At 52.5% G+C, this 19,841-nt stretch overlaps 9 protein-coding genes across 9 annotated transcripts; 5 read left to right on the plus strand and 4 right to left on the minus strand.

The window, feature by feature from the left end:
* The first annotated feature begins 398 nt into the window (after positions 1-398).
* Positions 399-2,693, plus strand: BO94DRAFT_132067 (uncharacterized protein). The gene is made up of 3 exons (XM_025605651.1): positions 399-1,080; positions 1,147-2,432; positions 2,484-2,693. The coding sequence occupies exons 1-3, from the start codon at positions 582-584 to the stop codon at positions 2,538-2,540; spliced, it is 1,842 nt and encodes a 613-aa protein (XP_025472395.1). The 5' UTR covers positions 399-581; the 3' UTR covers positions 2,541-2,693.
* A 329-nt stretch (positions 2,694-3,022) lies between these two features.
* Positions 3,023-3,618, plus strand: BO94DRAFT_571198 (EMC6 family protein; the record flags this gene model as incomplete). Its single annotated transcript, XM_025614860.1, has 2 exons — positions 3,023-3,214; positions 3,277-3,618. Exons 1-2 carry the CDS (start codon positions 3,140-3,142, stop codon positions 3,616-3,618), a joined length of 417 nt encoding a protein of 138 aa, XP_025472396.1. The 5' UTR covers positions 3,023-3,139.
* A 42-nt stretch (positions 3,619-3,660) lies between these two features.
* mfs56 (putative MFS multidrug transporter) lies at positions 3,661-6,100 on the minus strand (the record flags this gene model as incomplete). The annotated part of the gene is made up of 8 exons (XM_025608888.1): positions 3,661-3,854; positions 3,909-4,549; positions 4,604-4,663; positions 4,778-5,174; positions 5,225-5,260; positions 5,312-5,324; positions 5,374-5,713; positions 5,770-6,100. 8 exons carry the CDS (start codon positions 6,098-6,100, stop codon positions 3,801-3,803), a joined length of 1,872 nt encoding a protein of 623 aa, XP_025472397.1. The 3' UTR covers positions 3,661-3,800.
* A 585-nt stretch (positions 6,101-6,685) lies between these two features.
* On the minus strand, positions 6,686-9,796 carry BO94DRAFT_132107 (SLC26/SulP family anion transporter). Its single transcript, XM_025605652.1, has 3 exons — positions 9,101-9,796; positions 8,898-9,043; positions 6,686-8,837 (listed from the first exon to the last, which is right to left on the minus strand). The coding sequence occupies exons 1-3, from the start codon at positions 9,399-9,401 to the stop codon at positions 6,753-6,755; spliced, it is 2,532 nt and encodes an 843-aa protein (XP_025472398.1). The 5' UTR covers positions 9,402-9,796; the 3' UTR covers positions 6,686-6,752.
* Positions 9,797-13,339: 3,543 nt separating this feature from the next.
* Positions 13,340-15,083, minus strand: trm82 (putative tRNA methyltransferase). The gene is made up of 3 exons (XM_025609586.1): positions 14,632-15,083; positions 13,903-14,571; positions 13,340-13,840 (listed from the first exon to the last, which is right to left on the minus strand). Exons 1-3 carry the CDS (start codon positions 15,015-15,017, stop codon positions 13,450-13,452), a joined length of 1,446 nt encoding a protein of 481 aa, XP_025472399.1. The 5' UTR covers positions 15,018-15,083; the 3' UTR covers positions 13,340-13,449.
* A 264-nt stretch (positions 15,084-15,347) lies between these two features.
* BO94DRAFT_552509 (60S ribosomal protein uL10) lies at positions 15,348-16,405 on the plus strand (the record flags this gene model as incomplete). Its single annotated transcript, XM_025613604.1, has 3 exons — positions 15,348-15,521; positions 15,576-15,645; positions 15,711-16,405. The coding sequence occupies 3 exons, from the start codon at positions 15,348-15,350 to the stop codon at positions 16,403-16,405; spliced, it is 939 nt and encodes a 312-aa protein (XP_025472400.1).
* Positions 16,406-16,543: 138 nt separating this feature from the next.
* Positions 16,544-17,020, plus strand: BO94DRAFT_132158 (uncharacterized protein). Its single transcript, XM_025605653.1, has one exon. The coding sequence runs from the start codon at positions 16,681-16,683 to the stop codon at positions 16,969-16,971; it is 291 nt and encodes a 96-aa protein (XP_025472401.1). The 5' UTR covers positions 16,544-16,680; the 3' UTR covers positions 16,972-17,020.
* A 150-nt stretch (positions 17,021-17,170) lies between these two features.
* BO94DRAFT_530373 (uroporphyrinogen decarboxylase HEM12) lies at positions 17,171-18,820 on the plus strand. Its single transcript, XM_025610663.1, has 5 exons — positions 17,171-17,251; positions 17,307-17,348; positions 17,452-18,375; positions 18,430-18,623; positions 18,722-18,820. The coding sequence occupies exons 1-4, from the start codon at positions 17,197-17,199 to the stop codon at positions 18,498-18,500; spliced, it is 1,092 nt and encodes a 363-aa protein (XP_025472402.1). The 5' UTR covers positions 17,171-17,196; the 3' UTR covers positions 18,501-18,623; positions 18,722-18,820.
* On the minus strand, positions 18,433-19,484 carry BO94DRAFT_530376 (cytosine deaminase). The gene is made up of 3 exons (XM_025610664.1): positions 19,063-19,484; positions 18,723-18,988; positions 18,433-18,624 (listed from the first exon to the last, which is right to left on the minus strand). The coding sequence occupies exons 1-3, from the start codon at positions 19,219-19,221 to the stop codon at positions 18,603-18,605; spliced, it is 447 nt and encodes a 148-aa protein (XP_025472403.1). The 5' UTR covers positions 19,222-19,484; the 3' UTR covers positions 18,433-18,602.
* Between the last annotated feature and the right edge of the window lie 357 nt (positions 19,485-19,841).

Genomic DNA, 19,841 nt, shown 5'->3' on the forward strand with positions numbered 1-19,841 from the left:
TGACATCCTTTCGTTAAAAAAAGAAAAGTCAAAAAAACGAACCCACAGTTCCCCTACACTAATTATATCTACCCGCGAAGTCGCCGCTTTTCTCGCCCTCCACCGAGAATCCTCGCGCGCTCTCCGATCCATCGACACCAAACAACACATCCTTTGATGCTCTTGCGGTTCGCTTGATTCCTCCTCTAGAATCCGAATCGGGCAGTGCAGCCACTGGACTGGTCTGTGCCCCCCAAACGTCATTGTCCAGAATCGACGCGGTTGGGTTTCTTACTCTTCCAAAAGTGTCTCCGTCCTTAGAGAGATTTCTCGCCTTTCTCGCTTTTGACCCTCTCGTCTCCTGTTTCCTACCGTCCTGGACGATTTGCCCAGCCTGCGAAAAAGAACTTCCCCTCACGCCTCTCCCCGGTTTTACGCAAACTCAGCAGGTGCTGCAGGTGTTTTGCAGTAATATTTCTTTTTCTGTATTTATTATACATCGGGGCCTCGCGTAAGGGGAGACCGATCTGAAAAAAATCTCTACCGGGATTTTCCTTCGACCCTCCTTGTTCCAGACCACCACCCTCATTGAATCACTACTTATGGCCAGCCATATTATCGGAAACCGCAACAGCACTCCCGAAGCGTCCAAGTCCAGTCTTCGTCCTCCATCGTCATCCCGGAATCTAGGAACGCACCAGCTTCGAGCATCGGCCGATATGTCGGGCTTCCCGTCTCCTCTGTCATCTCGCAGCATTCGTCCTTCTTCGGAAGTGTACTTCAATCAGCAGTCTCAGGCAAACAACGCGGAGGATCCGTTGGACCGTGCGGCTCAGCAGTGGCTGGCAGACATCGATCAGTACGAAACCACCCTGGAAGAGATGGCCGCCGCCACGCTCGACCAGGATTTCAAGGATGAGCTCAGTGCGATCGAGCAGTGGTTCCGGGTACTCAGCGAGGCGGAGAGGACTGCTGCCCTCTACGCTCTGCTGCAGCAGACCACTCAGGTGCAGATCCGTTTCTTCATCCAGGTTTTGCAGCAGATGGCCAAGAGTCATCCCATGTCCGGACTGTTGTCCCCCGCAAACTTCGGAGAGAAGGGTACGTTGCTTCATGATCAGTCATGGTGGGCAAGTGCAGTGGCAACTAACCATGATTGTTGCGCAGATGCCATGTCTAACCGCCTGAACGATGCCATGTCCAAGTTGAACGTCGACAGTTCCCGGAGTTCTCTCGGTCGCCCCCCACCGTCTCCGGGTGCCAAGCGCAACTCCGGACTCGACTCATCCACGATCAATGCCATGTTCCCTGATGCTGCTGCTGCCATCGCTAAGAAGAAGGCCGAGTTCACCCAGCAGACCGGCAATGCTCCGCCATCGAACCGGAACAGTGCCGTGTTTGACCGGACGTCCTTCGTGGCCCCCACGATTTCCGCTCCGGACAGCAACACCGACAGCCTGGGACAGCCTCCGGTCTCTCCCTGGGCCCAACGTGGATCCGAACCTCAACCCCCTATCGCCCGACCCAAGTCATCCTCTGGTCACCAGCCCATGGGCCAATTCAGCCAGACTCCTTCGAGCCTGCGCTCTCCGCTCCCTACGCAAACTGCCACGATTCCGGCCCCTGAGATAGATGCTCCTTTGCTCTCGCCGTACAATGTTGGAAATGCCAGCTGGGCCTCCATGACCAACACCCCAATGACGGCAACTTTCGGTCAGCAGCCGCAGCAGCCGCAGCAGAACTCGCAGGCCGATATGGTGGCCAATGCGACTGCGATGAAGCTGGCCGCACTGTCCACCGTGAACAACCGGATTGCTCTTGATGATGCTCGTAAGTACCGTCGGGCTCGTTCCAACGACGGTCAGGGAAAGAATTCCGCGAATGCCAGCCATGCCATGGCCCAGGGCGGTCTGGCGAGCCCGGGCCTCCCGGGCCACAACCACCACCTCGTCGCCGGGCAGCTGTTGAACACTCAGCAGCTGGCGGCCTTGCAGGCACAGCAACATGCTGCGATGGCGGGTCGTCGCTCCCGCCCGACTTCGCCTGGAATTGCCATGCAGGGTGGTGGACTCGGTCCAATGGGATTCACCTCGCCACAGAACAACGGCTTCTTGGCGGCGTATGATCCTAACAACCCGCTCATGGGCAACGGACTGAGTGCGCTTGGCATTGGACAATTCGGACTGGGTGGACCCGAGGGCTATCTCTCGGACCACTCGGAGGTCGCCCGCGGCCGGTCCCCGCGTGGGCGTCGCGGTAGCTCGAAGCCCCCGGAGGACCCTACGGACCCCACCCTGTTGAAGGACATTCCCAGCTGGCTGAGATCGTTGCGGCTGCACAAGTACACGGAGAACCTGAAGGATCTGAAGTGGACGGAATTGGTTGAACTGAACGACAAGGCGCTGGAAGAACGCGGCGTCAATGCTCTGGGCGCCCGAAACAAGATGCTGAAGGCGAGTACTTTTCCCTTGCGGAGGAATCAGGATTGTGCTAACGGAATTTAGGTGTTCGAGCAAGTTAGGGAAGCCAAGGCCGATGGCAAGCTTGACAACATCGCGTGATGACTTCGCCGTTCCATCATTCCTCTTGACTTACGTTTCTGCTTACATTCTCTCTATTGCATTAATTGACTAGATTGGCTTTGGGCATAAGTGGCAGGATCCGAAATGAACCTATGAGCGATCTCATGGAATGATCTTGGGAGGAAGTTGTCTAGTAATGGATTCGAGCGCCTTGGGCCGTTGGATGAGTGACCGACTGACTGACTTATTGACTTACTGTTTGTATGGATGTATTCAATGTTGATGTAGGCGTGCTTGGGGCTGTGTCTCGAGCACGTCGATGTTATGACGGCTAGGATGTTAATGTTATAATCTTGTGATTATGCAATGTTCAGTTAGAATTACATCCAGGTACATAGTAGTATTGAAAGTAGTTATTTGCAGTAAGGCGTAATTCATCGGAGCAACAAACTACTACTCCGAACATTAAGGCGGAACCAATCGGCAATATACCCAACATCAACATCATATCGCACCCTGTGTCAATCAATCACATCCCAACTCATCTCATCCATTTACCTCTCCCCATTCAAACCAACCCAACACAAAGCCTCCATCCTCAACAAACAACGAGAAAAGAAAGAGAAAAGACACCGAAAATGCCACCCACCAAACAAGAACTCTCCCTCCTCATCAACCCACTCGTCCCGGAATCCGTCCAACACAACAATAGGGTACGTCCACACCTCCCCCCAACCTCCCTCCTACCTCCCCAGCCAACTAACAAGAACAATAGACCCTAACCTCCCTCCACTCCCTCACCTCCTTCCTCCTCGGTCTCACAGCCGGAATCCTCTCCCTGCAATCCACAACCGGCTTCCTGTTCTACCTCCTCGGCACAATCCTCGTCTCGGGATTATTCCATATCCTTCTCCTCTACCGGTCTGGGGGCCTCGGCGCGGGAATGTACTTCGCGGGCGCGAATGGCGAGTTTCAAGGCGTGGATGAGAAAGGTGTTGTTAGGGATGGGAAGATGTTGAGGAAGGGCGCTTGGAAGGATGTTTGGTTTGGGGGCGGTGTTTTGGGAGAGGCGCTTTCGGGGTTTGTTTTGGGGTGGGCGGGTGTTGGGGGGTTTTGAGGTGAAGTTTTGAGGGGGGGTTTGGGGAGGAGGGGGGGGGTAGGGATGTGTAATTATGGGTGTGTATTTATTATTTATGGGTTTTTGGTTGGCTTGGTATTATGGTTTGTTCTATTGTGCTCTATGGTATGGTATGGTATGCTGGGCATTGTGTTCGGGGGTATATGAGAGGTGGGGGTGGTTTAGGTGTTGCTGGAAACGGGCTTGCTGGTGCGTTTGTGGGTGGTTATGGTTCCCTGTGGTGGTGTAGGTTAGCATTGCGTATGGAAGTGTAAGATGCGAGGTCGTACCTTGGCAAGAGCCCATAGGTAAGGGACGTAGATGACTTCACTGTGTCCTTCTTCTCCTTCGGCTGCCTCGATCTGGCCTTCCTTGTCCCTCTTCGCTTTGACATTCACCCACACGTTCCCCAGGATTGCCGATGCGATCAGACTCACTCCAATGATGGGTAGGATGGAGATAAACGCCCACATTATGGCATGCTTGCCGGCAATCCGGACACCTTCTTGTGCGGCTGCTGGGAGATCGTCGAAGAAAGACAAGGAGTTGGTATCGTGTACATCCAGGGTGCTGTCTGCGTTATCCAGGCTCTTCATTACAGCGGAATCGCCGAACTTGTTGTTGAACACGCTGGTCATGATGGTCAAGCCGAGGGTGCCTCCGAAGGGGAGTGCAACCTGCATCAAGGACATCGCTGATGCTATCCGCTCCGGCCAGACGCCCGCAGTGTGAAGTGATGCTGGCATCAAGCGGAGACCAACGCCCGCACCGGTGATGACCATCATTCCACTCAGGAGACTGGTGTTCTGTGCACTGATGGCGTAGGTCACCACGGATAGGCCGACGGTGGTAAGTACTGTTCCGAAGTTGAGGGTGAAGAAGGTCTGTCGTGGAAAAGCGTTGCACATGTATACGGCGAGATAGACGCCAGCTAAACGCATGGTTTGGTCAGTGATGCCAGAGTCAAGTTGACAGGGGTGCATACCTCCTAATCCGGGAATATAGTATAGCAATTCAAGGCCCGCCTTTGAGGTGGAGTAGCCTGCTACCAAGGTATAGTAAATGCTGATGAAGTAGAAGATGGAGTATGACGCTAGAGGTGTCAGCAAGGGGACGAACATCCTTCCTTTGTCTATTGCTAATGAAACGGTGCACATACCTGCGCCAGTGGCAAAGTTCAATATCGCAAGCCAGATTGTGTCCCTTCGTTTGAATAGGCTGTATGGCAGTGTCGCCACATGTTTCGGGAAGATGCGCGCAAACAGTCTGCCCGGCTCGAGCAGGTACTCATACACGAAGAACGCAATGAAGCAGATTGCGCCGACAATCAATGGTGCCAGAACTTGCGTAGCCGACCAGGAGTATGTGGCACCACCCCATGTAACGGCCAGAATGATGAGGCCAACGCCGAAGATGAAGAGGATCGACCCTCCAATGTCGACGGTGGCAAGAGCCGGGAGTACAGAAGACCATCTCGAGCCCTTTCTGAACATGGTGCCTTCAACAAGGTCGTTTCGCAGCAGCACGAAGATCAAAACGTGGCTAATGACAGCGATCTGATTTCGTTTAGCCAGTGTTCTAGAAGGCAGGCAGATAGCAGACTTACCGGTATAGGCACGACGAAGCAATATCGCCAATTAGTCTATTTTCAATCAGTATAAGTGCACCCAATGCAGTCAGGCCGGTCACCCACATCAGTAAGATACCTGGAACAATCATCAGCAGTGGCACAAAGCATGCAGGCGAGCTACTTACCCTCCGACAATCGGCCCCACGGCATATCCCACTCCTCCAACCAAAGAAAATAGAGACTTATTCCTTGCATTCTCCTTCAATGACACTTTATCCGCAAGGATAATCATAATGAGATTGCTCAGTCCTGCAGAGCCTACACCCTGCAAGGCCCGACCCAGCAGCAGCATACCCCAGGTTTGTGCAGCAGCGCACAGAACACTCCCAATAAGCATGAAGAACAACGCCGTCTGCAGGACAAGATGCCGTCCGAAGACATCGGCAAGCTGACCAAATATAGGAATAAAGGTGGTTGATGTCAGACTGAAAGCGGTGACGATCCAATTTAACTCATCGAATTGATCTAAGAAGTGTATGTCGTCAGCTGAAGCCAGTCAACCCTTGACGATGCGGACTTACTGAAATGAGATGCAATAGATGATGTCGCAGTAGCAACGATGGTCAGATCCAACGTGGATAGAATGAACGGCAGAGTGAGGCCAGCGATGAGCTTAGCCCGGTACACTCGTGCATTGTGTTTCTGATCCTTGCAGAGACTGCATTCCTCATCATCTGTAGCGGGGTTCAATTCTTGTATCGAGCCACTCAAGGGCCTTTCGACAGATCTTGAGTCTTCGCCGTTCGTGGAGTCAAGTTGATACCATTGCGAGCGATGAGCACAAGGTCGCTTCGAAGCTGGAGACCCGGGATCTTTCTTCTTCTGCGATATATACCTGTAGGCATTTATCATGTCTGAGGTTGCGCAAAATATACGCCGAATGTACTGATATATTGAAAGAAAACGAAGATAGGCGACTGCACAAGATGCTCAGTAGAGGATATCATGGTGTATATATGTACTGAGCGTGATCTAGGCATTTGGGGCTGGATGTCAGATAGTAGAGGCTGTGTTGTCCACGCAAAGGAATCCAGTTCCAGCCAATATCGCGAGCCAAGGAGAATCGCTATCAAATACGAATGACTGCTGCATGAAACAGGACAAGTGATGCCTGTCTGCCTGATTGGCCAGCTGCTGCGGGTGCCAGCCAATGAGGATGTCTGAGGGACGAGTCCGCAGACCCTACCAAATGCGGTAACCACTGCGAGGGGGCCCCAGGCTCCAACATATAGTACAGCCTCCGCAGGAAGGCAAAGGATTGTAGAACTGTCTTTGATAGGTGTGATTCAGATAGCATGAACGCATTAAATAATATATGTACACTCTTGGGAGTCTATCTATATACATGCAGCGACACATCGGGGGTATAGCTTCAATCCACTGTGAAAAAAAATCGAAATCCGACTCGCTCCCAAGCAAACCCCAGGTATGAAATCCACGAAATACAATCATCTATAAGCTCCAACCAGGGAGACTAGTTATTTTATGCCAGCCTGTCATCGGCTCATGCGCTCGGCTCCTCAATTGGCTCCTCCGGGGGAGAATTGGCCAAGGCACTCTCCAGCGCGCTCGTGAGATCAATGTGGAAGAAAGGCCGGTTGATGCCCTGCACCACCGCGACCTTTCGCCGATTGCGATAGGCCTTGCTATCCTTGAGATCACGCTGTAGCTTATCATCCGGCGTGCTGCTGTTATCGGACGACGCTTCAATATCGATGCCCGAAGCCTCGCGCTCCATCATGTGAGTGTCATGCTTGAGGCCCTCCTCGAGGTCACGCTTGATGGCATTTTGATGGGCCTGTTCGTTGTTGACCATCTCCGCATGGGCCGCAGCAGACGATCTTCCCTCGATTTCAGCCACGCTGAATATCGGCTTCCACCGGTGGAATCCGTCATCGGAAGTGGGCGTCGGGTAACCGAAACCTGCGGCTGCCAGCGCCCGTTTCGTCCAGCGGTTGTTGATATGAGCGAAGTGCCACTGCACGGTGCGAGGAGAGGCATAGAGATCAAGCTGGTTACGAACATCAATCAAGTTTTGGATGGATGTCACATCCACATTGTTGACCGACGAAAAATCGAGGATGATAGCCCTGAGGATAGGCCGTTGCGAGCGACTTTCCTCTGCCTTGGACTTCCGAGGGCCGGGGTCATTCCATGGGCGATCACCCGGGCGAGCGTAAGAGAAAGGATTCGTGCGGCGCGTCTGACGGAAGATGGATCGAACCAGATAGTCTGTGTAGTGGTTTGCATTGGGGTAGTTGAAGCCCTCGGAGAACCGGTAGATAAAGATACCAGGGAGTGGCTGTTCCACCTCAACCTCGGGGTTCGAGCCATCGGTGTGATTGAGAGGAAGGAAAATGGAACGGTGTGAACCGGCCTCGTTGTCGTTGGGCGAATTCGGGGAATTACCTGACCCGTACTTGCCATCTCCCTGCACCAGATGATCGCCGACGACTGAGTGAATAGTGACCCGGCCAAGGAACTGACCACGGGCCTTGGCAACGCGGAAAAGAAGAACGGCCACCGAGATACAAATGGTACAGTAGATTCCATCTTCGATCGAGGTGAAAACAGTCACTATGACGCCGATGAAAAAGATGATTGCGTCGAGGGGCGAGACGCGCCAGAATTGGTACACGGTGTTGGGCGAGGTGATCAAATCTCCGACGGCATGGATAATGACACCGGAAAGGGCGGCTTGAGGGATATAGTAGAAGACGGCAGTCAAGGCGTAAATAGCGAGCAACACCACGATGGCGGTGATACAGCCAGCCAAGGGAGTCCGGACACCCGCCTTGGACTTGATGGCAGTCCGGGAGAAGGATCCAGTGGCAGGATACGCACCTAGAAAAGGTCCAAGGAGATTAGTGACGCCGATACCGACCAGTTCCTGAGACGGTTCGATGGTATAGTTGTTGACACGACCAAATGACTTTGAGATGGCGATATGTTCAATGAGGAGGACAATGACGCAAGCAGGTAGCTGATTGGCAAAAACTTTGATGATCCTGGCATTGACCACCGGAACACCCGCATCTTTGAAACCTCGTGGCACACTGCCCAGAACATTAAACATCGGATTATCCTTGCGGTGAAGGTTGACAGCAGCACTGATCATGGTGTAGAAAAGGATGACAAAGACCGTCCTCAGCGTCGACGCGAAGAACCAAACTTTGGCTTTACCAGGGTACTTGCGCGCACCATAATTGCAAACCGATCGGATGATGTATAGCATGGCCAAGGATGTGACACCCAGAGCAGCATTGATGTCGGCAGTAGGCAAGTATTTGAGGGAATTGATGATGATCATGTACGTTGAGCCTCTGGTCGAAAAGCCGGCCGATTCTCCGAGAAGGTTTTTGACCTGGCCAGCAGCGATGTTGAGGGCAGAGCCGGTCATGAAAGCCGAGATTGCGGGAAGGGGGATGAAGTCGACGATGAATCCGAGACGCAGGAGACCGAGGGCACAGACGATAGCACCGCAGATGATAGCCAGACAAGACGCAACGACATGACCTGGGACATCAGGGATCTCCTGTTCGGCTTGGAGGACGATCGTTCCAACCAGCGTGGACATGACAGCAACAGGCTAGAGTGCATATTGTAAGTAACACGGCCCGAAAGCTGCGATTATAGGAGTGTGACTTACCCCGATGGTGATATCCTTGGAGGTGGCGAAGAACCAATATAGCAACACACCCATAAACGACGAGTAGAGACCATATTGCACTGGTAGCTCTGCCAGTTTGGCATACGCCATTCCTTGGGGAATAACAACAGCACCAACAGTTACACCTGCAGATTATGGTTAGACTCTTACCCCCACAAATCGAGCCCGACATAACAACTTACCGGCGACAAGGTCACCAAAGAACCATTGCAGGTTGTACCTTGTGATCCATGAGAGGAAGGGGAAGAGTCGGTAAAAGTATTCGCCAGCATCGCGCCAGGACGGCCAGACTTCTTTGATCCATTCAGCAGAAGTAGGTTCGGGCTCAAGATAGGAGTAAGTGTCGATGGTGCCGTATGAGAAGGTTGATTCGCCCCGAGTGACGGGGTCTGCATGGGCTCCAAGGGGATCCCGGTAGGGTAGCTTTATTCCCAAGGCTTTGGCCAAGCCGTGGCCAACCTTGGTTGTGAACTCTTGAGGCATGCTTGTCTCTTGAGTGTACCTTGAATGGCAGGGATGTGGTCGGCGTAGGGCAAGACGGTGCCCGGGACCACTAAGCCAGTGGAAAGTTGCCGTTTGACGACCGGAGCGGTTCTGAAAATATGTTCAAGTGCTGAGGGGGAAAACTTTCGAGATCACACTGATAATATATCTTTTTGGGGGGGTTGACTAGACAAGCCCCATTTCCAGATTGATGGCCAACAATATGATAGTGGATGCAGGCAGTAGTGTGGTTTTAAAATGGATATCCGGAGCCAAGAGCCGATGTCGTGATCGGGAGCTTTGAACGCGAAATATCAAAAATTCCCACCCGGCACTTTCGACGCTAGGAGTCAGGCTACACGAGGAACAAAGTCAAAGTTGAAATGGGTTTAGAAAAGAAGTAGTGAAGAAGAGAATAAGAGGACCAAAGAGCACACGCGGCCTTGAGTTCCGCCAGGAAATAATGTCAAGGTGGCGCACGGGGAATATGTGGTCGAGCGGAATATGAGACCAGCAGATCCGACCCGCGCAGGCGTTTCAACACGAACAGGCCACAAAGAAGCAAAGGTGGGAGAGAGGAGTGAGAAAGGGAGTTCGAGGGGAATCACTCCAGGAGTTTTATGTGATCAGGCTTGTCAGAAGCAGTATGGTGACACGGGTCTCCGTGGGGGGAAGCGGACGTCGCAACGGGATTTGATGCAAGCCGATCAGTGATATTTTGCGCCGAAAGGGCATTGACAACGACGACCAGGATACACTATTATTAACCGGGAAGGAAACATCAGGAAGAAATGCGCAGTGATGGGGCAGCTGATCCACCAGGGATCGTCAAGGGCAAAAGCACGCCGTCTAGAATAATATTATTCACATTTCACAGGCCAGTCCTAGCCTGCAGGGAGGCCAAGCTGTCGAGAGAAGCTGGCGTAAGAGCGCCGTTTGGGTGGATTAGGCCGGGGGTCTGGAAGCGAAAGATGACGATGAGCCGTGGAGCAGCTGCCCGCCCAGCGGCTGGGCCCATGGTTTGCGCTTTGCCATGGGAAGGAGGAAGTCTATCGATCCGGATAGTATCAGGGAAGGGTTAGTGTCTCCGGTCTTCCCTTGGATTCATGATTCATCACTATGATGATAAAACGATCCGCTAATCGAAGAGCCGGGTGGATGGAGCTCTATCTCGGGAGCTTTAACCCACCATGACGATGGCGAAAAGATGCCCTTTGGGGAGGGGGGGTATGGATCCAGTTTCCCCGACGTCGCGGATGGATGAGCCCCAAGGGAGGAGGAAAAGAGAGTGCGGACTCCATCCGCCATATTGCCAAGGTACACCGCCCACCGGAATTGGGCCACGGGTAGGGCTACAGCCAATCAGCGCAGTCCCCGGTCCCTGGAGCGAAGCATCCGCGGCGGGCGGGCGGCAACCAATGGGAACGGCGCGAGAACACGCCATCGCGCCGGCTGATGGTGAAAGCTGACCGATCCACGTGTGGGCGGCGCGGTTTCGACCAGGTCTTTTTGGTTTTTCCCCTTGCTGACGCCGCCCCCGTTTCGCCTCCTGGATGCCTGCCAGTGATTTTTTATCTCCGATGCTTCGATGACGGTGTCTCTCGTATCGGCCTGGACTGCCAGAATTGGTTCCGTGGGTAGCTACAGAGTATGCCGTAGATTTGGCTGAAAAGGATTCGAGGTTCACAACACACAGTACACAGTATACGGGCCTATCTAATATATGCAGTGCAACCAACATCGGCGGCGGTGGCCCTGAGTGGACGGAACGGTTTTGGCTACGTACCACCACTTACTCTGTAACTGTGGGTGCATCAAGATGAAGATTATTATCCCTATTCCCTTCAGCATTATTTCCAAGGTGGCCTCTGCCGACGTGGCTTGGCGCCTTGGCCAGTCCAGGATCTGCTGGAAGCCTCGAACTTACTTCCATCTGATAGCGAGCGATCTACAAGTCCACGGTTTAGCACGGCTCACAACTCCGAATAGCAAGGATACTCGGTCCCAATCAGGTCATCTCAACGGTGGCTTCAATCCGTACTCCGAATGCAACACCACTCATGCATCAGTTCAACCTTGCCGGTCCCCATTAGCTGCATTGGCTCTACACAGTACTGTGTACTCGACGTAACGCTGCATCGAAATTCACCTATGTGACCAGGATGTCTTCCGGAGGAGCTACTTACCGACCAATCAGACGGGCGATATTGGCCTGATGTCTCTCGAAAGGATTGCCGGCCTACAGTCTAAGTCGCGCATATGTACCTAAGAACTAGGGCCGTTCCCCAGAAATTGCGCCATCGATCTTATCGCTAGAGATGCGAATGCCATTGGCAGATGGGTTCTATGTGGTTTGATGCCTCCCCGTCCATCGAACGATTCGGTGAACCGCATGTCATCCGGACTGTGTCCAGAACGAGAAAGAGCCACTTGAGTAGATTAATCTCTCATTGCGGATGGTTACTCTGACTAACAGCGGGATCCTCTTCCGCAGTATTCTTTGCCTCCGTTGCGTGGGGTTGCGACTCTTTCGTGTACACTTTACAGGCTACTGTGTACAGTCCCCCTGCACCTGCAGCACCACCGCCACATCATGAACAACCAGAACCAATCCATCGAACGATGAACTAACCGATCGCATTATCACCCTCGTATCCCATCCTTCGATTTCTCTATCGACCTATCGGAGCTCGCACAGATTGGAGACAGATACCGGACAGCAAATATCAAGTACCAAGGCGCTAGTATGATCCGACATGCTGGCGGCTGATTTGATCAACAGAGTTCGAGTCTGCTGACAGAGAATATACTACAACACATACCACTAGAGCCTCGTTTATCCAGCAAATAAGTGCTTAGCATGCATCTAAACGACCGAATCGCCCCGTGTCAATGACCATAGGAGGTCAAACGAAGCACATGGTTCTGGCACTGACCCAAACTCAGCAATAACAGCGATCTGCAAACCTTGATCCATTAATTCTCCAAGTCATACTAAACTTTGTTAAATGTGTTACGTGATGCCTGCCAACTCTGGCTTAAACCATATGGACCTCCCCGCGAGATCTGCTACCATGGTTTGATAGCTAGACGTGCTTGAATATCCGACTGACGACATATCTGAATGCCACTAACATCCTGTGAAGACTTTTTTCAATCCTAGTTACTATCCTTCTATGGATTTCTTTGTCCGGATATTTGACCCCTCACTGCGAGATGATCACGAGACGCATGCGGCCTGCAAGTGATTTACTCTAAGCATCGACCAGCTTGCACAGCGCACATGACGAAGCATTAGACAGACATCCAATGAAACATAACCAGTTATGAACACATTATTGATTACCACTGTTCCCCAGCATCACACCAGTACTGCATCCCAACGGACGCTCGGTGTGTAAAGTTCTCATGATCAATCCCCCGATGACCAACGCTCAATAACATAAATTAAACAGCTCCAGACTGCCCATACTGCATGCACACCACCCTATCATCATGCACAACTCATGCCGCAGGGTCACATCGAAGACCCCTTCACCCAATCCAATCCCCGCACGAGGCAGTCCGGTTCAGAATAAATCCTCATGAACTCCTCGTATCCTCCCAGCCCACGTCACCACACGATTCAAACAACGTGGGAGAGAGGGAGGGAAAGGGGGTTCTCGTATACACACAAAAGTAGAATAGGTCACCCGTCCAAAACCCAGACCATGTACACAACAGATTTCAGCCCAAACGAACAAACACAAACCTATATAATTCTGAAATGGGGGTATGGGCAGACCGTTGAATATGATGGGGGCAACGAATAGTTTTGATGACCAACTAGCCACCTTCCCGAGTTGAGCCGCTCGAGGGTCAAGTATTTCTATCTCTATGCAAAGTTCGTACTAGTTGATGAAATGTAATCTTTGAATGGGAGGATGATGGAGCATAGTAAGTGGGCTGCCATTACATATGGACGCTAGAACAGGTCATTGAGTAACTCCTTGATATATACATTCCTTCCGATGGGAAAAATTATCTATTGCAAAAAGACCAAACTTTTTTACTCATCTTCGCCCTTCCTCTTTCGAAGATGTCCCAATCCATACAGCGAGTCGTTCAGTTCCTTTCTTTGCTTGTCTTCGGTCGTCGTCGAGACTTCGTCCGTGCCAGCAGAGTTGATCTTCTCGGCCACGGTCGCCGCGGCAGGTTCCCATTCCAGACTATCGGTGCCTGGCTTGACGTGGAAACCCTCGATCAGGGTGGATGGGGAGGAGGGGCTAGCTCTCCATTCTTGGGTTGTGTCTGGCTGGCGGATCGGGTCGACGGAGACAAGGATGGTATTGTCTTTCTCGATGGGTGTAAGGGCGAGGACATTGCCGGAAAGTTGGATGGGGCTTTGTGCTTTCAGGGTTCCATCTGCTTCCAGCGTAAAGCATTGGAGGAGTGAGGATCTATTACGGTTAGTATATTGCGTATATGACGGACAACGATGAACGTGGGGGAGGAAGCTCACCCGTGAAGCGCGACAAGGATGACCCGGAGGTCTCCAAGTGATGTCGCCCAAATGCCATGGACAGCAACCTCTGCAGCCTGTGATGATTCATCTACCAGAGACACCTTCTGGAGAATACGGCCTTCCGCCCACTTCCAAACAAGCAGATAGTTGTCACCTCCACCGGAGACAAGATACTCGGGCGCCCACTGGGGTACACAGAGCTGGCTGATGAATGCAGTGTGGCCCAGGCAGTAGTTCTCAATGACGTGTGCGTGAGGGAGGGCACGAGAGACACGGATATGTTCGTCTCGGTCGGCGGTCAGGATGTAGCTGCGCTTCTTGTTGGCATCCACCGAAAGCGATACATAGGCCATATCCGTGAGTAGCGATACATGGCCAAGCAGAAGGGTGTGTTCGAAAGTTGGGCCGGCGGACTTCTCATCCTTTTTGCCTTCGCTGGCGAGACGCAATTGTTGCTCCAAAGCTCGTCGGTTGCCCTTGGTGTGCACGGTCAGATTCGTTGCCGCCGGGTGGCTGAGTTTTGCGCTTCTGAGGGCTTTGGTGATGACAGGGAGCTTGTCGCTGGGAATCAGCGGCAGTGAGTAGACATCTCCGAACTTGTCACCGCACAGGATGGTGGTGTCGTCGCTAGTTAGGGTAATGGCGGAGGGTCGCTTGGGCATGACTCTATTGACAGGATGAGTTCCTGGTGCGTATCGGCTGAACGGACCGTGCGGGTTCACTCACCTCTCGCTCAATTGAGTAAATGAGCCATCTTCTTGAAGCTGAAAGACACGGACACACTTGTCTTCGGCGGTAAGCGCAACAACGTACTCGCCAGTCGTGGTCGTGGTCACGATGGGAATGCTGGACCAGGCGGACTTGTCATTTGTCTGGGTTTCTAATGTAGAAACCTTTCTCTTCTTTCCTGGTGGTCCTTGTTCGGAGACAGAATCCGCGTCAACCGGATTGGCAGTGGTTGAGTCTACTTCCTGTGGCCAAACCGCAAGCCGCTCTCCAGATTCGGCGGAGTAAGAGTAGAGCTTTGAGCCAGCCGACCCGATAAGGAGGTTGCTATTCGGCCTCGGCACGAATTGAAAGCATTGGAAGGGATGTTGGAAGTTCGCAGCCATCTTGAATGGGAGCCAAGCGGGGAGATTTCGGAGGGGATCAGAAGACAGAAGCAAGGTCGCTTCTCCGCCGCCGCAGTAAATCGCCGTAAAAAGTCGATGTCCCGCCGCATCGATGGCCGCATCACAATGCGCGCGACCGCCTGCCCGGCTAGGCCTAGGCAGTGCGGGAACCACGTGACCGTCAACAAGCGAGGCCACAACTAAGAATTTCCCAAAACCGAACCGAGCTTCGGACTTTTCGAACTTCAAAGTCACGATTTAATTCGGACATCCACGATCACAACAATTCCCTTGCCCTTAAACATCCTATCTTCAGTGAAATAAGGAGACATGGGGGGCAAGTCCGCTACCAAGGCCGCTTACTTCGATAAGCTCAAGGCCCTTCTCGATGAGTACAAGACTGTCTTCATCGTCGGTGTCGACAATGTCAGCTCTCAGCAGATGCACGAGATTCGTCTGAGTCTCCGTGGCGAGGGTGTTGTCCTGATGGGCAAGAACACCATGGTATGATTCTTCAGTGTCAGATCTCTGCGAATTGCATGCTGATGAGTTTTCCAGGTTCGCCGTGCCATCAAGGGCTTCGTCACCGACAACCCGGAGTACGAGCGTCTGCTCCCCTTCGTTAAGGGTAAGCGAAAAGAATAACATCGGACTCGCGTGGATCAATTGGCTAACGTGTGCTTTTTTGTCCAGGTAACGTTGGTTTCATCTTCACCAACGGTGACCTCAAGGCCACCAAGGAGAAGATCCTTGCCAACCGTGTCGCTGCTCCCGCTCGTGCCGGTGCCGTCGCCCCTGGCGATGTCTGGATTCCCGCTGGTAACACCGGTATGGAACCCGGTAAGACCTCTTTCTTCCAGGCTCTCGGTGTCCCCACCAAGATTGCTCGTGGTACCATTGAAATTACCACCGACCTCAAGCTCGTTGAGGCTGGATCCAAGGTCGGTCCCTCTGAGGCCACCCTGTTGAACATGCTCAACATCTCTCCCTTCACCTACGGTATGAGCATCGCCCAGGTCTACGACCAGGGTCAGTGCTTCGGCGCCGATGTCCTCGACATCGAGGAGTCTCAGCTCCTTGAGGCTTTCACCTCCGCCATCAGCACCATCACCACCATCTCCCTGGCTGTCGGCTACCCCACCCTTCCCTCCGTTATGCACTCCCTCATCAACGGCTACAAGAAGGTTCTTGCCGTTGCTGTTGAGACTGAGTACAGCTGGCCCGAGATTGAGGAGCTCAAGGACCGTATCGCCAACCCTGACGCTTACGCTTCCGCCGCTCCCGCCGCCGCTGCCGCTGCCCCTGCTGCCGGTGCTCCCGCTGCTGAGGAGAAGGAGGAGGAGGCCGAGGAGTCCGATGACGACATGGGCTTCGGTCTGTTCGACTAAGCGTCTCGCGTCAATGTTGCACGAGATACGACTGCCATGTTTTAGATACTTTTCTTGCCGATCTTGACGATCGGGCCAATGAAATGATTGTCATGGTCATGAAACAATGATCGCTTTTCATTTAGATATGGACGTAGCCACGTTCCATTATCTGATGAACTGAAAAGGTGAGCCTTTATTTTCCTTCTATTTCTTTTTACCCTGCATTACACCCACATCAATTATCACGGTGAGATGATGATAAAATTTTTAACTCGTAGCCACTGGCTGTGAAGATGAAAACGCAACAACAACACTCTAATTTTTTGCTGACACCGTCTTGGCTCTCTTGCTATTTGACATTCAATTCCTTGGTGATCTTAAAGCTAACAACTCTGTCAAGTTCACAGGTTCATTGTAGCCCGGTCGTCGTAAGATTCATGCGCTGGTCTATTCCATCGGAGATATCTGTCTTGGGAATCGGATTGCGTAGTGATGCAAGAAGCGTAGTAATTCAGGCTGTTGTTTTTGGTTATGGAAGGGGGGATGGCATCACAATCTTTACCATGTCTCTGTTTTTTGAATGAAACTCAATCCACAACCCTCATTTCACGTATCCTTTTTTGCGATGTAAACGTGCGTAATAATATTAAGAAAATCAACTAGATCTAACCCACCTGCGAGCGATCTACCTAAAGCTTACCTTAGCCACCGAGTGGCCGGTTCGCGGCCCGAGGCAGCGAGCGGCAGGACTTGCATGTCATGGCCCCTCCTCCGCAAGGTCCCCTCTCACTCACACATCCCACATCAAAATGCAGCACCAATTCGAGCCATTGAAGAACGACCTCTTGCTGAGAGCCGCTCGGGGTAATTTGGAAACTCAATAATCATACCCCAGTAAACAAGGCTGATGTCATTGCAGGCGAAAAAGTCCAGCGTCCTCCGATATGGGTTATGCGCCAGGGTACGCTTCACCTCCAGCAAACCACCTCTCCTCGTTACCACTTCAAGACCTCTTCAATGTAAGGGCGATTGTTGCTCACTGATTCTATCTTTGCTTTGTACAGCCGGTCGCTACCTCCCCGAGTACCATGAAGCCAAAGCCGGCCGCGACTTTTTCGAATGCTGCCGCGACCCCGAAGTCGCATCGACGTTGACCCTCCAGCCCATTGACCGGTATGCCGGGCTCATCGATGCCGCTATCATCTTCTCCGATATTCTTGTCATTCCTCAGGCTATGGGAATGCAGGTCGAGATGGTCGACAAGAAGGGCCCTCATTTCCCCGAACCTCTTCAGTCCCCGGACGACGGACAATACGAGAAGGTGATGCAGAAGCAGGTGGATGTCAAGTCGGAGCTTGACTATGTCTACAAGGCCATCACCCTTACCCGCCACAAGCTGAAGGGCCGTGTGCCGTTGATCGGCTTCTGCGGTGCCCCGTGGACTCTGCTGTGCTACATGGTTGAGGGCGGTGGCACGAAGCTGTTCGTTCAGTCGAAGAAGTGGATTTACAAGTACCCCAAGGAGACACAGGCTTTGCTACAGAAGATCGCCGAGATTTGCGTCGAGTATCTGGCTCTTCAGGTCGCGGCGGGTGCGCAGCTGGTGCAGGTCTTCGATTCGTGGGCGGGTGAGCTGTCTCCGGCCGCTTTCAAGTCGTTCTCCCTTCCGTACCTGCGTCATATTTCGGCCCATCTGCCGAAGAAGCTGAAGGAGATGGGCTTGGAGCCTGTCCCCATGACGGTCTTCGCCAAGGGTGCGTGGTTCGGGCTTGAGGATCTTTGCGAGTCGGGCTACAATGTTGTTGGTCTGGACTGGCTGCATGACCCGGCTGAGGCGAGATGCATTGCCAACGGCCGTGTGACCATCCAGGGCAATGCTGACCCGGGTGTTCTCTACGGAGGTCGTGAGGCTATTACGGAGGCAGTGGAGACTATGGCTCGGGGATTCGAGAAGGGCAAGCAGGGATGGATCGCCAACTTGGGTCATGGTAAGTCATGCTCACGACTGGGGGGACTTTTGAGGAAATGCTAATGTCGATTAGGTGTGACTCCTTTCGTCAACCCGGATGATCTCAAGTTCTTCTTCGAGGAGATCCACCGTCTGACGGTTTAAAGTGATGCTCCGCATGTCCATTATTGGCTTGCAGTTTCTGGATATATACATAGGAGGTCTGCAGTTTAATTGGCACTGGCGCCCGCCATTTGCGGTTTAAACTTAGACGGCAATGTCCTCGTTCCTAACAAATACATCCTGGTCAGCTTGAGTTACGTTAAAAGCACACGAATGTACTACGATGCCATGCAGGGGATTCCAACGGATATGAATGACACATACCAAAGCTCAGGCTTTTCCTTCATAAAGTTCTCCATCAGGTGCTTGCACTCCTCATTATCCAACACCACGACCTCCTTGCCGCGGTTCTTGAGATACTCCTCCCCGCCCATGAAGCTCTTGTTCTCGCCGATGACCACGCGCTTCACCTTGTAGAGTATGCAGGCACCAGTGCACATGTCGCAAGGCGACAGGGTGGTGTACATGGTGGCACCTTCGTAGGCCGAGGCGGGCAGACGACCGGAGTTCTCGAGCGCGGACATCTCAGCCTATGACAGAGGGGATTTGTCAGAACCAAACCATCGTCTAATGAGAAACAGCTCTTAGAAAGGGATCGACGAACATGCAATACTGGGCTGCCCTTCTGGACACGCATATTGTGACCACGGCCCAGGATCTTCCCGTCTTTGGAGACCAAGGCAGCTCCAATAGGCACACCACCCTCGGCCGCACCCAGCTTGGCTTCCTCGACAGCGGCGATGAATCCGGGATCGGTCTCCATGTTGTATATTGTGGTTATACGGACTGGTGGGGGATAGGGGCACAGAGTAAATCAAAGAGGGGCACAGGGTAGCAAGCAGAGGGAGAAAGCTGGGGGAGTATCAAGACGGAGCAAACTCTGTGGTCAATTGCCGTACCGGGTATGACTTAGACTGACCCGCATTGGGCTGGGTCTGCGGAGCTTCATGATAATGGAGATCGGGTATAGATAGATAGACAGATAGATAGTAGACAGATAGCTGCTGTCATTGGAACAGTATTACATACTTATCAGCTGTTCTACGGGGATTGTACGTGCACGCGATAGACTTTCTTGGGCTATGGCCATGCAATTGCGCTTGCTTTGGGGATCGACATGCATAAGCGCGAGCTACCTGGCAGTGTTCGGACCCAGTAGATTTAAGAAATTTATAAAATTATTGTATACGAGACTTGTCTATAAGCTAAGAAAAAGGTCAGTTCACGGTATCACAGCCAAATGCAGCTGATTGTTACCATCGGAGTCTGCAGAAAAGTCGTGAGTTCAACACCTCCAGCAGTGGCTGATAAACTCGGCGGGCGAGACCCTTGCCCTATCAACTTTGATCGCAGAGAACAATCAATTGCGATGACAAAGAGCCA

The sequence above is a fragment of the Aspergillus sclerotioniger genome (genome assembly GCF_003184525.1).
Source record: "Aspergillus sclerotioniger CBS 115572 chromosome Unknown BO94scaffold_2, whole genome shotgun sequence".
NCBI classification, from domain to species: domain Eukaryota; kingdom Fungi; phylum Ascomycota; class Eurotiomycetes; order Eurotiales; family Aspergillaceae; genus Aspergillus; species Aspergillus sclerotioniger.